General features: G+C 44.5%; 1 protein-coding gene across 5 annotated transcripts in view; it reads right to left on the bottom strand.

Moving 5' to 3' along the window:
• Nucleotides 1-17,162, bottom strand: part of KIF16B (kinesin family member 16B) — a 282,073-nt gene that overhangs the window by 80,931 nt on the left and 183,980 nt on the right. For 3 of the 5 annotated variants that reach the window (XM_047744532.1, XM_047744534.1, XM_047744535.1), the window contains exons 18-23: nucleotides 16,695-16,727; nucleotides 16,286-16,339; nucleotides 13,416-14,774; nucleotides 9,758-9,907; nucleotides 7,801-7,897; nucleotides 7,020-7,070 (exon numbers count right to left, since the gene is read on the bottom strand). In XM_047744532.1, the coding sequence (XP_047600488.1) occupies nucleotides 7,020-7,070; nucleotides 7,801-7,897; nucleotides 9,758-9,907; nucleotides 13,416-14,774; nucleotides 16,286-16,339; nucleotides 16,695-16,727 (1,744 nt within the window). Of the gene's footprint in view, nucleotides 1-3,288; nucleotides 3,719-7,019; nucleotides 7,071-7,800; nucleotides 7,898-9,757; nucleotides 9,908-13,415; nucleotides 14,775-16,285; nucleotides 16,340-16,694; nucleotides 16,728-17,162 lie in introns of those variants that run through there. The other 2 variants (XM_047744536.1, XM_047744533.1) reach the window with 2 other exon arrangements.

Below are 17,162 nucleotides of genomic sequence, written 5' to 3'. Positions count from 1 at the left end.
TTGTGCTTCTGTCATCATAAGGATGGCCACTGACCCTTCAGCACAGACCTCAAAATGAGACATCTTGAGCAGACTAACCCCATCTGAACTGCAGGTCATCTGGAGCCCACGGTAAAGCCACCTCAATCTACTTATAAACCAGCAGTAAGAAATGAGAGCTTTTGTTTTTATGCCACTAAATTTGGGGGGAGGTCACCTGACAAGAGCTGACTGATATAATACCTATCACAGAAGATATCATAAATGATGAAGCAGAACTAAGAGGCATCCTAGAGGCCGTGTAATTAAATTAACAAAATAACCTCACTAGAAATTGATCTAACCAAAAAGACTGCCTACCCTGCAAAGAAGCATTAATAAAAGTGCTCTAATCTATGTTTCATTCAAAACTTGAAATCATTTAGGAAAAAGAATGTAAATAAAAATTACCGTAATTACTACTGCTGGGAGGCAGAGGTATTCTCTCCAAAGGATGCACTTACATTTTTTTGAGTAATGAGAAAGGGAAGACAAACGGTTTTGAAATGTTTTTCAACAAAGACTAAATAAATTCACCCTGCCAACCACAAGTCTGTAAAACAGGCAGCTGTGAGGAAAATGGATTTTAATCAAATTCAGATGAAATCACCGTTTCAAAGTACTCAAAAGAGGTGTTGTCTAGAATGCATTAACGAGTTCCACAATGTAAATGTTCATGCCCATAGGACAACAATAGCAATGCCACATAACAAAGTATGTATGAACCTTTTTTTTTCCCCCCTGATGCAGGAATTCATTATAACTGAGACCCCACATTAGGCTGGATATGGAGATGCTCATACCTGTTCATACTGCTCAATAGGAGTGTCATGGGCTCAGAACTCCTACTAAAGAATGCACCAGTGGAGACAGAGGGAAGCCACCAGGATTGAAGCCACAGTGGGTCATGGCACAAATACTACTCCCCTGGCTTCTACAGGGACACCCTAAGGTAGGACAACCTTAGTACTTACTTCATGGATAGTAAGTCAAATTTTCATATCAGGGACTATATTTGATCTCAAGGTAAAAAGTATGCTTCGGTGAGAGAACAGACATGTAAAATTTGAATTGCTGGAGGCTGCTTCTATGGTGTAGTGAGTTCTGACTGTAATCCTCACTGTGGCCTGCCTGGATCATAAAGCAGACTGAAGAAGTTTATAATGAATAACATGACCTCATGCAATGCTCATATTTGCTGCATGCTCTGTCTATGAACATTAGTAAAGACCACAACTCAAAACCTAGTAGAATTATGTCTTTTTTAACCTATGAAGAAAAGCGAGTCTAATATTTTTCACTCTTTGTTAAAATTTTTGTACTGTTTATGTACGGTTTCCCTTCCAACTACAGCATCCCTCTGCTGATATCTTAAATTTCACTCCGTCTGCTCTTCATAAGCATTAATTCTGTTCTTCTGGTCAAGGATATTTGAGAAAATACTCAATGGGGCAATTTTTAAGAAAGCATTTCCTGAAAAAGGCAAAAAAAATTGAAATTAGGTAAAAATTATTGATAAGATATTAGAAGACTACTATGGTTCCTTTGAGAAATTTCTTCTACAACAGAAGATCTTCCAGCCAGGAATGTGACTAGCTAACCAATTTTAACAATGTCCTCATCAGAGACTCAAAACCCCTCATGCATAAGGCAATAGAGTGTGTGTGTGTGTGTGTGTGTGTGTGTGTGTGTGTACGGGGTTGGGGGGCGGTGACAAAAACAGGCTCCACTTAAAAACATCTGAATTCTATTGCCTCAAAAAGGCAAAAAGCCTCCACTTGGTTACTGCAGACAAGGCAGCAGCCGCTTGGAGGTGTATTTAGAGACGGAGTATGGGGATAGAAAACTCGATCTTCCCTCAGAAGGGCAATGTGGGTGCTCAGAAGGACTAACGACTGTCACCCTAATGTGCTCTCCAGTTTCCTGCCCTTTCGTGTTTGCTGCCCCTGACCTGGGTAGAGGAAAATTAATGATGAGACAGAGAACCCATTAAGTAGCTCGTTAACTCTGATGGGGAAAGAGGGAAGGTCTGTACTTCCTGCCCGAAGGGAGACAATGAGTTTCGGGATGGGCTAAGCTTTGACACTGACTCTCTCATCGATTAGGAGTAGAAATGAAGAGGGGGGCTATGACAAAGAATGACCCCTCCATGCCAGGGATAAAATAAATGACTCTGTGGAATCACTTTGTTCAACTGCCTATGACATTCGCTGAGTAGCTACCATGAGCTTGACATGATCCTGGGAGAGGGAGGATAGTGGGAGAGGGAGGATGGAGCCGTGAAGAAAACACCTCCTTCCTTCTCAGACTCTGGAGCTCAGTAGAGCATACACATCCAAGAAACAGGAGAACACTGGCTGAGCAATCGAGGATCCCATGTAATAACTAATAAATAAAAGACACACAACCTGATTCCTCACAGGAATGTTAAACAGAGCTGGGTAAAAAAGAAAGGGTCAGAGGAGAGAAAGATTCCGTAGGGCTCAGTGTCAAACCTCTCACAGAGGAGGAGGGCAGCTGAGTACCAGATGGTACTTTGTGAAGAGAGATGTACCTGAGGCCGCTATGGGCATGACTTGTCTCGGAAGGGAGGCCAACAGGTTATGAGTGATGAAAGGTGAAATGGGAGGCAGAAAGGGAGGGCAGCCAGGAGAAAGTGCTGAAGGCCTTCTGATGTGACCATATAGCTGATAAGATCGCGTGAAGAAGCTGTGAGAAAAAGACTTGAAGATGAAGAGCCTTTCAAGGACAGAAAGAAGCTCGAGAAAGAACTGGCATGTGGGGGGCATGTGGCATAGGGCGAAGGGTAGTCAAAACTAAATCAACAAATGAGCTGAAATCACATGGGTTGGAAAGCAATAGTCAAAAAATCTGAGAGGAGGAAGGAAAAGGCAATTAACTGAGGAAGAAGACACCACAGGGCCTGTAGTGCTGTCTCCATTCCATGTGTTAGAGTGAGGAGAGCATGTTTTAAATCCCTGGGTCCTTCCAGGAAGCTTGATGCATTACTAATGTGCTCTGCTACAGAGCTGTCCTAATCATGACAAAAAAGGAGGGTGTCAGTGAAGGTCACTGCCAACTGGGCACTTTTTCAAGCAGCACAAATTAGCCTGCCGGAATCCAGCAGACACAGAGTCCAAGCCACCACACTACAAGCGACATGAAGCCAAAAACAATCAGAAAGGCTTTAATCACCTCACAAATAATGAGGCAGACCCAAATTTACAAGGCTGAGGTTTAAGCAAATGACGCAGGGTGGTGATAAAGAGATGTTATCAGTGCTCTGCTAGTCCCTATTTTTCTTTCATCGTAGCTATTTAGAATATTTACATTTTCTATTTCAGAGGTCTGCATTTTTCCAATTTCCAATCAATTAGCTACACAGAGATATTCTCAGTCCTTGATTCTTCTCATATTGTTTATTTGTTAAAAATCTCCAAAAAACATGCAGAAAATTTTTACAAGTTTCCTCCCTCAAGCCTTGTCAAATGTGAAATGAGCCACAGAGTCTCGTCCTGAGAGCCGAGGGTCAGTTTCCAGACCTCGGGCGCCGCATTCTGACTGTCCTGAAGACCGGTGCCGGCGAACAAGTGGATGTTCTGGGCTTCTTCGAAGTGCCTGGCTGGCCTACTTCTTGAGTCGGGTGGGGGCTGGAGCTTAGCAAAGAAGACAAGCTCGACGGTTGACAGTGTCTTCTTCTCTGAAACAACAACACACCTGAATTCGCTCAAAGCACGGCATCTGGTCACATCAAATTGTGTTCCTGGAGGAGGTGTGTTTAGAGACGGGGTATGGGGATAGAAAACTCGATCTTCCCTCAGAAGGGCAATGTGGGTGCTCAGAAGGACTAACGACTGGCACTCATCTGGGCTGGGGTCACCCTCGACTCTGACAGTCGTGTAGAGCAGTAACTGCACCTCTGCCAGAGAGGGGATGTTGACGTTCATGTTTCCATGCAGAAAGTAAATCATGTCCACCAAGGTATTCTGGAATCTGGTTGACAACCGAAGTCCATTTGCCAAAACTAAATCCGGGATTTCTGCTTTCCAATCAAGAGAAAGCTGAACCAGATCTTGCTGGAACAAAGGATGGTTGGTGCAGGCAGGGACCTCAGACTCAGGCATCAGAATGCTCAGGAGGTCACGGCATATCTGCTGACAGAGGGCTTTGTTGTAACTAAATACGGTGAGCAGAAGACTCTCCGCAGAGCCCAGGAATCTAATGCTCTGCCCACCGAAGCCAATTTGAACCTCCTCTAGTCCAGAGAGAGGGAGAGCATGAAAAATGGCCACTGGGCCAGACGGGCTACCCGACAAAACCAAAGCATACAGCATGGAACGAAGCAGGAGCAAACATGCCGGCTGAGGCTCAGGTTCTGCGCAGTTAGCAACAGCAAGCCAGTAAACACCCTGGACTTCGTTCATGTTGCCTGCCAGTTCTGGTAGGCAACAAGCCACGTGCTCAAGAAAGTCTTCTAAAGGGTGCTCTTGAAGTTTCAGCATCCGGGCTGGGAACTGCACAAGGGTCTGCTGAAATGCATGGGTTCTTCTAGCACCTTCGTATTCTAGGCAGCGGACTGAGCTTGGGCAGGAGCCTGGGGAGCCCACAGCCACAGAGGCTGCAGGAAGGCCTGGTGCTCTGAAAGGCGTCATGCTCTCTGCTGGCCTAGCGGCCCCTGCCTCCTCACTGTGGCTGCTGCCAACCTGAGCCTCTCTGGGGAAAGAATGAGACTCCGATGACACCCTGTGTGACTTCAGGGGTGCATCCGGGGAAAAGCGTTTCAAAAACGGCAGTCTTCTGATCAATGTAGTTGCACGGGAGGTGAGCCCACGGGGGTCACACAGGCTTCCCACGTGGTGGACCACCTCTGTGCCAGACTGTAGCAGGTGACTGCTGGTATCTTTATAAAGGTCTGAGAGCCTGTGGTAAAAATAGCCCAACCCACCAGTTCCTTCTGTCCTGCTATTTATCAGGGACCGTGGAGAGCTAACTTCTTTAGCTAACTCTCCCTCAACTTGCTGCTCACCACAAAACGTTGAGGCTGGTGCTCTCTGAGGAATGCTGTGGGAGGCACTCTCCTCACTAGAAATGCTTTCAAAGAGGACAAAGCAGAGTAACTTGCTTTGCCTGGTCTGCTTGCCTCCACTCTTTATAGACACTTCTTGGGACAAATCTTGCAGCAAGGTCCAGCTGGACTCAACTCCCAAGCTGTGTTCATCTTTATGAGTCATCAGCTCACTGAGATTTCCTGACCTACGCAGAACACGTTTTGTGTCGCCAGAGTTGCTTTCGTTAAGAAAAGTGATTTCAGGTAGATTGAAACATTCTGTACGCTCAGGATGACTATGTCTGCGATCACTGTACTGGGGCGCCTTGTGTTCTGAGGGCGGATGACTTCGCCGGTGGGCTCTCTCTTGGGATCCTGCGGAGGGCGCCAGAGAGCCTAAGAAGCTCCATGTCAAGGGATGACCCTGGTGGTTGTTCCCATCCATGTCCCGCCCCTCTTCTCTGCTGCAGGCCTCAGTGACCTCTCTGGGCAGCAGAGGGTCAAGAGACCTTTTCTGTTCAAGATGGCAAAAACAGTTGAAATGGGGATGTGGCAGCACCTTTCGCAAATGTTTTGCACATGAAGATTCTTTTTTTTTTTTTTTAAGATTTTATTTATTTATTTGACAGAGAGAGATCACAAGTAGACGGAGAGGCAGGCAGAGAGAGAGAGAGAGGGAAGCAGGCTCCTTGCTGAGCAGAGAGCCCGATGTGGGACTCGATCCCAGGACCCTGAGATCATGACCTGAGCCGAAGGCAGCGGCTTAACCCACTGAGCCACCCAGGCGCCCCCTGCACATGAAGATTCTTGCAGTCATTGGTTTCATTGGGTAGATTAATGCAGAGGTTGAATGGAAAGCCCAAGCCATTCATATTGACTGATACATGATTTAAGAACAGATGATCTGATTCACACACAGAACATCAATTTTCATATTGTTTATCTTACAAATTGTCAAATATTTGATAGAGATATGTTGCATGGGATTGATGCACAGTATCCATTTCTTGGTCTAATATTTTAATTGCTCCAAAATAAATCCCAAGATCTTTGATTCAATTTTCAAAAGTTCAGCTTCAGTTGTGAAAATAAGCCCATGACCCTATGTCCAAAATGTAAAAGGAATCATGGCTTACTTAATGAAAATCAGATGACAAGGCCAAAAGAAACGGACAAGTATTTCGACCTCGGTCATCTTTTTCTTGCCTCACTTCACGGCAATTCTTAATTATACCTGCCCTGGTAAGAACGCCATTGCCACAGCTACAAACCAGCACTGTGAAAGGCCTACTGGGTGCCCGCCACAGGCCAGGTGTAGTGGACCCAAAGAAATGAACGGCAATGTCGTACTCTTCCCTAGGTTATCTGCTCGGGAGATGGATGTCCAGAGGAAGACAACATCATTACTGGATGACTGGAAGAGAAGTGTGGTGGTGGCCACCTCAGTGGGGGAAAATACAAGTAAAACCTTACAAGTCCTGTGCCCAAATAAACCTTGGTTTGACAGTCCACTTATTTCTCTATTCACCAGAGAAATAAGTGAATCAACCAAGAGTATGTCCTTTGTACCACTGCCAACTTGCAGTCTATAAAATGAGCAGGGTTTGTAAAACAGTGATAGGTACTCTGCTTCATTTCCAAACCCTGTATCTGATTCTGATTATATAATTCTGCCTTTTAAATACAGACCAAAGGAAAGGATACTGTTACTAAAGAAAAAGGGGCCAGAAGCCTCCACCACAGTCACATGCCATTCAAGTAAAGTCTAAACAGTTTTCAACCTGCAGGATTCCGTTTAATTTTAAGTCTGTATAATAGCTTGCCTCCCCCATTAGCCATTAATCTCACTGGGACTTCAAAATTCTAATTATGCAACTAAACATTAAGAAAATTTAATCACACAAGCATGCCATAATTTAAGGCGACCTTATCAATCTGAAAAATCATTACCTACCTCATATTTTAGCTTACGTTGAATGGTGCCATTGTGGAGTTTCTCATTATCCTGATAAGAAAATAAAAAGCCCTCTATATTAAATTATAGCTTGTTCATAGAGGGAAAAGAAACTGATTTGATTAGAAATATTTATGGGAACAAAATTCTAAAGAAGCATACTTGCTCAACAATGACAACCCTTCTACAGAATTTATATTCCCAAGGTAAACACGACTCTATCGATCCATCTGCCTGTAAGGGAACTGAAGCATCTAGTCCTACTCTTAAAATTGCTAAGAATAATATTAAAAGCAAAATTTCCTTAGGACATTTCTTAAGTTGCAGAATAGGAAGGCAATGTTTTTATTTTGATAAAAATCAACATCGCAAATACATACCTTCTCCAAAGCAAATTATAGATCTACTCAGGATAATTTATCAAGCAAAATTAAATGCTTAAGGAAATTGGTTGTATTTCTAGAGAAAACAGAAAAACCTTACATGTAGAATCTTTATAAATCAAACAAAGTAAATAAAATGTTTTAGGAGACTTTACATTCACTTAAGAATTTTTCCCCAGAAGTACAGACTTTAAAAATAAATAAAGTTTCTCTTGAATCAGCACTGTTTATCACCTGTTAAGCTCTACCCAAGCAATATTTAATTTTTCTAGAACATTCTGCATCTCAATTTTCTCACTGACAAATGATAATAAAGGAGCCCATCACTGCCACCACCACCACCTTATGGAAAGGTCATCTCGGAAACAAATGACCGATAGCTTGGTTCCCCAGCTCACCTTCAGCATGTTGGCCGATGCACTGCTACCCTCACCAATCACGCGATGTAAGTCCTGAAGTCGTCTTTGGACTTCCTCTTCAATGTAAGCACTGATCCTGCAAACAGCAGAGGTACGGACGGTGGTACTCAAAGATCTAACCACACAGGGCACATGAGATCCTTTCTTCATTATGCCCTTCGAAACAAGGAAACTTCTCATGCTAAATGCCAGACCTGGAATATTCCCCTACATTCTAAGAAATCTAGTGCCATGTGTTCACTATTTGGGTTTTCCCCAAACAAGAGAGTATTGGACAAATAAGAGAATCTTGAGGATAAAAGGCAGAGTCAGTGATCCCATCCAAACCTCTCCTGGATCTCTCTGCTACAGGGCAGAGGAGAATCACAGACACTGCTTTCAGAAGGCTCCATGGCCTCAGCCCTGACGTTGAGACCCAGCACTTCACTCAGCAAGACTCAGTTCCCTCACATGGAAAAGAGTGACAGTTATTTCCCACATCACAATGTCATTTAAGAGGCCTGAAGTGGGGGGAGGGCGGGGGAGTGGACACAATTTCTATGAATCATCACCATTCCCAAGGAACAATGGCTTGAACTGTTTCTGCTCTGTCTTGCCTCTCCATTGGCACCTGGCTGGGAGAAACCATATTTTAAAGGCCTCTCTATCTTCCAAACTCCCTGGCATAGGGCCGTGACAGTGGAAGCAAGAAACGGCTGACTACTGAGACAATTGTCATGTAGGCATCTGGTATCCTCAAGAATGTAGGTGAAATTGCACAAAGTACAACCATCCACCCAGCAGAAGGAGAGAGAACAGAGGATTTCAGTTCCAACTGAAATCCTTCTAGTGGCTCAGGATGCTCACATGGAAGGCTCACTTAGTCGTAGGCTCTCCCTCCCCCAGTTCTAGAAACACTGATTAGATGGATTATTTAAAATGAACTGTTTTGCATGTTTATGTCTGAGCACACTGAAAAAGAATCTGCTTTCATTTCTCTAAACACATGCATAGTCCTAGAAACATTTCTGTACTACTGACCATGCCTGAATGGTTTTCTGAAATGTTAGGTAAAGATACTATTTTAGGCAAAAATGGATAGGGTAATAAAGTGCGGTAGTTACCTTACAGCACTGAAAGGAAAATCATACACAGCTGACCCAGAGCCAAGGGCACTTACAAATGAATTACTTCTCTGGACCTTTACTTGAATTTTAAACTAGCCCCACTGAAGACGCAGACCTAGATTTAAGGGAATACAGAAGCTCATAGCATTCTTAATACATTTTGATATCCAAATACATATTGCCTAATGCCTAGGGCTCATGACTGCCCAACTGGAGATGTCCCCATGACACAGCTGGAGCTGAGGAAAATAATCCATTTTCTTAGAGGCAAAGAATGATTAAGTTAATTTATCTGGAAGCTCTAAGCCACAGAGCAATTTACAACGCTGCTCAAGTTGAAAATCATTTTACTGTAGAAGCATCAGATGTATACGCTATTCATGATCATTCTGAATACACTGGTACAGTTTTTGTAACAGACTCCATCTATTTGTAATTAATGATTTCCAAAAATTAACTGTCAGCACAAGGTCCTTCTTCTTGGTATGATTCAATTAGCCTTACTTCTTTGTTCCTCTCAGCCTGGCCTTGGTTCACTCCTTTCTGGATGAGGTGGGTTCTCTAGGCCTTCTAGCTCTATGTGCTCACACAACCTTGCACCAGCATTCCCTAGATGGAGCTGGCCAGTTCCCGCGTCTTTGGTTTCCTTCAAATGATACCTCTCTCCCCGAGGCAGCGGTTGATGAAAACAAAGCACACATACCTCAAGGACACCTATCCCTTGCTGCTTTTGTTCGATCCCTCCACACACAAACTGGATAATATGAGGTACAGTGAGTCATGAAATCATATCATAAATGTAGGTGTGGTATCAGTTTAATGTCCAGTACCTGGCATCCATCAGAGGGACCAGGTGAGACTTCTCAGCACTGGATGGCAAGCTGGAAGGAGCCTTCCCCTCCAAGGTCCCACGAGGCCCTTTTTGAATGCTATCAACCTCACAGATCTTCTGCTTCAACTGCTGGATTTCATGCTCTAATCTACAGAGACAGGAGTTACATTAATACATTTATTGACAGTATTGCCTGAACATCTTCGCTGGGTGGGACATTGTTCTAGAAACATGGGGGATCTACACACTCTTTGCAAAGAGCTTTTACTTTCTAGTAGAAAAGGTGCCACATCACACAAGGGATAAGGTGATAAGGAGCCACAAGAAGGATTCGGAACAAATGCTATAGGGGTCCAAAGTTAGAGACAGCTTAATTATCAAGGGCAAAAATATTCCCACGGTGCTCCAAGGCAACCCTCTGAGGCAGATGGGCATGATTCTGAGCCCCCTACCACGGCTTCAAAGAAACAAATGGCCTTTGGCTATGTACCGGGATCCCTCTACATACTTCAATTTGACAAAAGAGACCCAACCTTTAAAGAATTTTCTAAAAACCACCCATCTAGGAGAATCCACAGGGTCAAGGCAGTTCAAAATTGAGCCTTCAGAGACCAATGGGAATTCAGACATTTGGAGATGAGGGTGAAGGTTCTCCAGATGCAGAAAGCAGCAGGAACAAAGGCCTAAGTCACAAAAACTAGGAATCCACTTTGGCTAAGGCAGAGGGTGAAGAAAAGGGAAATAGGCAAGAGACCTAGGAAAGCAAGGGGAGTATCTTGATAAATTAAAATAAACCGTTAATAGTTGAACCAAACATTTATTTCCCAAGATAAATGATACATCCAATAGGAGGACCTTATACATCCAATATAAGGTCATTCTCCTGCTGGCCCCAGCATGCCTGAATCCAGGGCCATGAGCCCAAAGGGCCAAGCTTTCCAGTAAATATGGCCCCCGGTACATGAGACCCAGCTAGGGGCTACAGCTCACTCACTGTGTGAACTTGGGCAAATTAATGAAATCTGGGTCTCAAGTTCTTCATATGCCGAATGAGAGAATCAATGAGTCTTCCAAATTCCCTCAGTTCCAAACTTTAGAGATTCTACCTTCAGATGCTGGCGCACCATGATATTGTCAGCTCTCTGGTGTTACCAACAGCAATTCAACTGCTCTGTTCTGCATGAGAGCCAAGTTCCTAATTCTCAGAGATGTGGTTACAAGGTCACTCATGGGTTTCACAGAAGGCAATGCCCAGCTTAACTCAGCCCTTCATCTGTCTCCTGATGAGCAAGTATTTATGAAGCATCAACTTACACAGTATGAAGTATTTTCAAAGGAGGATGAAAAAAGCATGAAAAATTGATGTTACGAGCCAGTTGGTGGGCAAAGAACCAGGGAGCGATATTAATACAAAGTCTCAGAGATGGTAAGGAAAATGAGTTGCATGTAAGAAAGTAATTGCCAATGTTCAGAACTGAGATGACACATACTGGAGTTGTTCAAGGACATCCTTCAGCACTGAGGCAATGGAAAAGACTTCACAGAGCCGAGGGTTTGGTGCGGGGCCCTGAAGCCCAAATGGGATTTATGTGGGGGGCAAGGGAAGCAGGGCATCCCAGGACACGGTTCACCACAGGTGAAGAGCTGGCCAGCCTGGGCCACAGCCCTTGGGCCAGCAGCCAAGAGGACACAGCGGCCCTGAGTGGGGTGGGGAGGAGACCTGCCGCGTTCTAACTGCAGGACACTTGGCCCCGCTGGCTACACAACCACTGGGTGGAAAAGACAACAAGAGAATAAACTGGATCTTGTTTATAAGGAAGCCAAAAGAGGAAAGCCAAGTTCAGCGCACGTTGTCTGATCTGGTTCCATGTAAATTTAAAATTTCACACTTATGGAACTTCATGAGAGATGGACTTGGGCTGCACGGCAGGCCCTGGCTTAGCCATGAGAACCCAGAGAGATAATAACAACAAAACCAACACCCAAAGAAGGCCGCAGGAGCGTCACAGTCAGAGCAGGGCTCAGAACACGTTGGCCCGAATTAGGCCTTAGCGAAGTCTACTCCATCAAAACACATGAAGCTAAAAGCATCCTTTGTGTGGCTTCTGGAGGAATGCTGACATTGGGAATTCACTTCCATGAAAATCGCAATACTGTGTCTGCTGTAATAGAGTATTAATACTAAATGGCCAGGGAGTGAAGCCGGATGACAAAAGCGGGGGACGTCAAGCTCAAAGCTCATGCGGCATTCTTACTGCACGCTGCAGGATATAAATCGAGAGCACGCCCTCCACTACTTTAAATTTCCTGGGGCTGGGGCTTTGTCCAGCAATTTCATTTACATAACATACCTGCAATCATTTTCTTAAACCTCCAACCTATTTCTGCGAAGTAATAGCATTATGGCTTTTGATTGTTATTTCTTGCTGGTTTGCCAGAGGGAATACCAGAGAGCAAAGGTAAATAGAACCCACAGTATGAGCAGACTCAAAAGGGAGGTTGTCCCAACCTGTTCAGAAAAATGATGGAGAGAGACTCCAGCCTCACAGTAGGTCTTGCTTTGTCATCAATATGCATCCCAGGCTTCTGAGCCGGCCAAGGCCAGCCAGAGAGAAAGGGGCTGGGGCAGGGTTTGAACCCCCACCTCTGTGGGACAGCAAATCGGGTGATGTTTGCACACCAGGCAGCCTACAGACTTCTGGGAGTCTTGACAGTCTGTCTGCTGGGCTATGAGAGAAAGTGTTCTCGAATTCAAGTATTTACTCCTTTTGATTTCCTCCTACTATGTGGGAAGCGTGGTGACTTCTAAGGAATGGGTGGGAGAAGATAAATACTCTTTCTTTACAATGAAAACAGTGTTAGTTTCTGGTTTTATTTTTCACAACACCAAAAGAAACATGAGTAAACCATCACTACGCATGCTTAAAAATACCACTGTGTTCAGAATCACCTGGAGAATTTTGTTTGATTAGTAGTTTACTTTTTAAGGCAGAATCCTGGCGCCTCCTGTGAATCAGGAGGGGTAGGAGAACGGCTGTTTTTTGGTTTTGCACCGGGTGTGGATATCAGCACACGGTGCAGTCTGTGCACGAAGGGATGATGTTTTACTGTAACTAGTGCTGGTCTCAAAAAAGATGGTGCACCCATGGCGAGGATGAAGGGAGTGGGGAGGATAGGAAAAAATCCAGAGCAGCGGTCTGGGAGGAGGTAAAGTAAGGGGCAAAAAGAAGGAAAAAAAGAGGAAGGAAGGGTAGGGAAAGAGAAACAGAAGGAGAGGGCCAAAGGAGGGACAGGGAAGGAGGGGAGAGGACAGACACAGGGAGGGGACGGGCTGGAAGAGGTCGTATTTATCAAATACAAAAACATTCTCGTTCCATGGGTCAGTGGAGCAAGGTACAAGGGCTTTGGTTTCTTTGTGTGTTTTTTTCAACTGTAGACCAACAATTCTAAAATGAGGCTCCCAAGGAGAAAAGAAAATGTTTAGGGGTACCTTCTCAGCTTTTGTTTGACAATAACCATTTGCTGGTGTATTAGAGAACACACAGGCAAAAAAGAATTACTTTTGTAAAAGACAGTGAGAGACACACCAGAAGGGGTAGAAAACACGCAATCATTTGGCACCTACAGTGTGCCATGCTCTCCGTTCCCGGTCTCACCTCTGCCTGTCCTTCTCCAGCGCCTCCTGCTCAGCTTCCAGGCTGGCTCGGAGCCCGGCCCGCTCACTGCTGCTGCTGTTCAGTGTGGCCAGCTTCTGCCTCTGCTCCTCAATCTCCAGGCCCAGGGTGGAGCGCCTCTGCAGGGCCGAATGCCTCCTCTCCAGCCTGGCCACGGCCCACTCCAGCGCCTCCCTCTGCTGCTTCTCCCGGGATTCGAGAATCTCCTTTTCCTTCTTCCTCACTTTTTCCTCCTGACGAGCAATGTTGGCAGTGAACTCGAAGGTGGCTTGGAGCTTCTGCAGCTGGCTCGCATTGGCCTGGTACTGCGCAAGCTGTTCTTCTTTCTCTTCCATTTCTTTTTCCACTAGATACAGAGTGTTGTCTAAGCCGAGAGGACCTCTGTCGAGGGTTTCAAGCGCTCTCTGCTTCTCGTCCAGCAGGGTCGGCAGGTGATTCTGCAGGAGGTACTGGAGCTGGCGGGCTTTACACTGCAGCCTGGATTCTGCCAGCTTTATTTTCTCCAAATCTGGAACCGCCGGGGTGACATCTGCGATGCTGTCATCATTGTTCTCCAGCGGTCTAACGTCTTCCTCATTTGCAGATTTTAAACGTTCCAGGAGGTCCTGTTCTTCCTCGATTTCCTTTTCCAGGAGGTCCTTCTGCTGAACCAGGTCTTCTTCCAAGTTGGCCAGCTTGACCAGCTGCCTTCTCTTGAACTTGAGGAACTGCAGCTGAGCCCGTTCTAATGGCTCACCATCCTCGTCCCCTTCAGCCCGGGCCTCCTTCACCCGCAGGAGGGACTCCCGGATGCCTTCCAGGTCCCTCCTGTCCTCCTCCGCCCGCTGCACCTCGCCCCGCCGCAGGAGCCCAATCATCTCCTGCTTCTCGCGCAGCTGCTCCTCCAGATGTGCCACGAGCACAACCTGCTCCTTCTCCTGCTCCTGCAGCCTCCTCTTCTCCACTTCGAGCTTGGCGTACTGCTCGTCCTTCTCCCTTTTGAGCCGCTCCAGCTCCTGAAATATCTGGAGCTTCTCGGCCTTCTCATTGTTGTTGAGCTCCTGGAGCCGCTGGAGCTCCTCCTGGACGCGGAGAAAGCTCTCCTCCTCTTGCCTCTTCTTCTGCAGCTCGATCTCCTGCTGCTCCCTCAGCCTCTCCTCTTCAAACTTCTCCTTCTCGGCGAGCAAGTCCTTCAGCTTGCTCTCGATGTGGAAGCTGCGGCGCTTGAGGCTCTCCTCCTGCTTGCGGATCTGGAGCTGCACGATCTCCGTCTCCTTGCGCTGCGTCTCCACCTCCTGCTGCATCCGCTCCAGTTCGGCCTTGTCTGACTTTTGCTTTTCTTCCATTTCTTCTATGAGTTTCCTGAAACGCCAAAAGCAGACTGATGACCATTTGATGGCTACGAACAAATGCCGTGCTAACTTCCCCAACTGAAATGTTCTGAAAATGGACACACGACACCCTTCGCAAAGTCAAACGCTTCGCAAAAATAAAAAGTGGGGGGGAACTGCCTTCCTTTTCATTTCCAGCAGCATAATGCTTCACTTTTTTACTCTGTAACTGTCCGACATATCATTTGCCTAATCTCCTGAAGTAGCCTCTGATATCATTTCTTTGTAGAGTCTATAAGCATAATGTGTTATGCATGATATAATTTTAAAAGCCCCCTGAGCTCAAAGAGAAAGAAGCATGCCCAATTTAAATTTAAATGGGAATAATTTTATTCAGCCCAATGGCTAAAACTCAATAGAAATTCAGTTACAAAATGACATTAAATAAAAATGCTTATGCTGTCCTCAACTCATTGGGGTCAAATATCAAAGTCAAGATAATTGACAGTTCATTGTTCCAGCTCAAATAACCACATGCTATTTAGCATTTAATCACTAGTTTAGGACAAATGGTAATCACCAAATGGCCCAAAATATTAGTTTATTAACATGTAACACTGAAAATAATATGAGTCTCCATGAGAATACTGAGATGCATGATTGCTGGAGTGACATGTTATGTTTGGTCCTGGAGAAGAGATGATCCCCACTGGGGGCTAGAGCTGTGTTTTGAGGTTGGGATGGCCTCCAAAGCAAAAACACAGGGTATGCAAAACTATCAGTACATGGCCTCCATCTCCTGACCCACCTAACATCTATCTTATATGACGCTGGAAACCAAACTAAATCATTTGTAACATCTAAACTCCAGAGTCCAAAAAATAAATATCCAATCTGCAGATTTTCTGTGGCCTTAGTTTCTACTCCAATATCTATCCTTTTTCCATTTCTTGGCATGTTAAATAGGACGAGGGGGTTAAAGGAGAAAATGCTTAGCATTATCAGATAATTACATTCAGAACATATTAAAAAAACTCCCCAAATCAGCTAAGCAATCACACACACACACACACACACAGGAGAAAAGTAAGCAAAAAAATATAAAGAAGCAAATTACAGAAGGGAAATACAAATGGCCAAACAACATAAGCAAAAATGTTTAAAAGGGGAAGAGGCATAAGGACAGGAATTGTCATTCTCTGGGTTTTTTAAAACCTCAGGCGATATTACTAAGGAGGATAGCCTTTTGAATTAAATATAAACAAGTACATACATGGAGCATTAAATTTAACAAGTGCATGAAATTTGCCTACTGACTCTATTCCCTCTCTCACGAGTATTTGAAGATGTACTATTTGAAAATTCAAACGTGCAGTAAAACGAACCAGCTAGAGGAATGACCTGCAGTCATTAAATACGTAAATACTTGACACAGAACCAGAGGGAGGTCCTGAAAGAGACCCTAAAAATCTCTGTCTGGAAGGTTAGTGTGAGAATCCACAGACTACAGTAGTGTTAAAACTGGTACCCCAAGTGGCTTACCTTTTACTTTCTAATTTTTCAAGTTCTTCACGCTGTTGCCGCTCAAATTCAAGCCTAATAAAAAAAAATCAAATGAAAATGAGTCACTTTTCTGAAAGAGGTTTTCTCTCTCTTATTCTCTGTATATAGTTGCATATTATAAGGAGCATCCATTTTTTAAGCATTATTTTTCATTATGATGGATTAGCAAGTTTAAAATGTTTTCTTCGCTCTATGACTATGATTAGAAATTAGACATAAGTTTGGGTGCTTGCATTGAGGCTAAAAAGAACATATTTTACTTGAAGGAAAACAAACAAAGCACCACTGTATTGAGAAAGCAGGGTTAAAGGAACTTCTGAATGATAAGCATGTCTACTCTATGCAGCTTAATCACTGATGAGTGTATATAAAAATGGAGAATCTCTACCTTAGACAGATGGGTCCTTTTATAGGGAAAAGACTGCCAGGGAGGTAGAGAGAGAGGGAGAGAGCACAGACATCAATTAAGAAAAGAATTAACTGGGGGAAACATCAGGAGAAAAGCAGTAAGGTACTTAAAAGCCAAAAGACATGCACACATTGAAATGGCGTTTTATACATATCACATTTCCCAATAATTTCTCAAAGCAAAGACTCCAAAGAGTAAGCTGTGTTATGTTTGCACACTTCCCATCGCAATGGCAGCACTAAAAATGAGTACCAGTAATAACTGGGACAGTGGTCAGATCCATAGTTTTACTACTTGGTACATGGTTCTACTGTAGGCAGGTTCATCAAGATCCTCGTATGACCAGTAGTTCTAGGATACAAGTTCTTGGGAACTACATAGCTTGTGAATGGGTTCACCACAGTGAGAGCAAAATAAAGCGGGCTAGTCACTGGGAATTTTAAAACA

This window comes from Lutra lutra, chromosome 9 (genome assembly GCF_902655055.1).
Source record: "Lutra lutra chromosome 9, mLutLut1.2, whole genome shotgun sequence".
NCBI lineage: Eukaryota > Metazoa > Chordata > Mammalia > Carnivora > Mustelidae > Lutra > Lutra lutra.
This window is presented reverse-complemented; position numbering and strand designations above follow the sequence as displayed.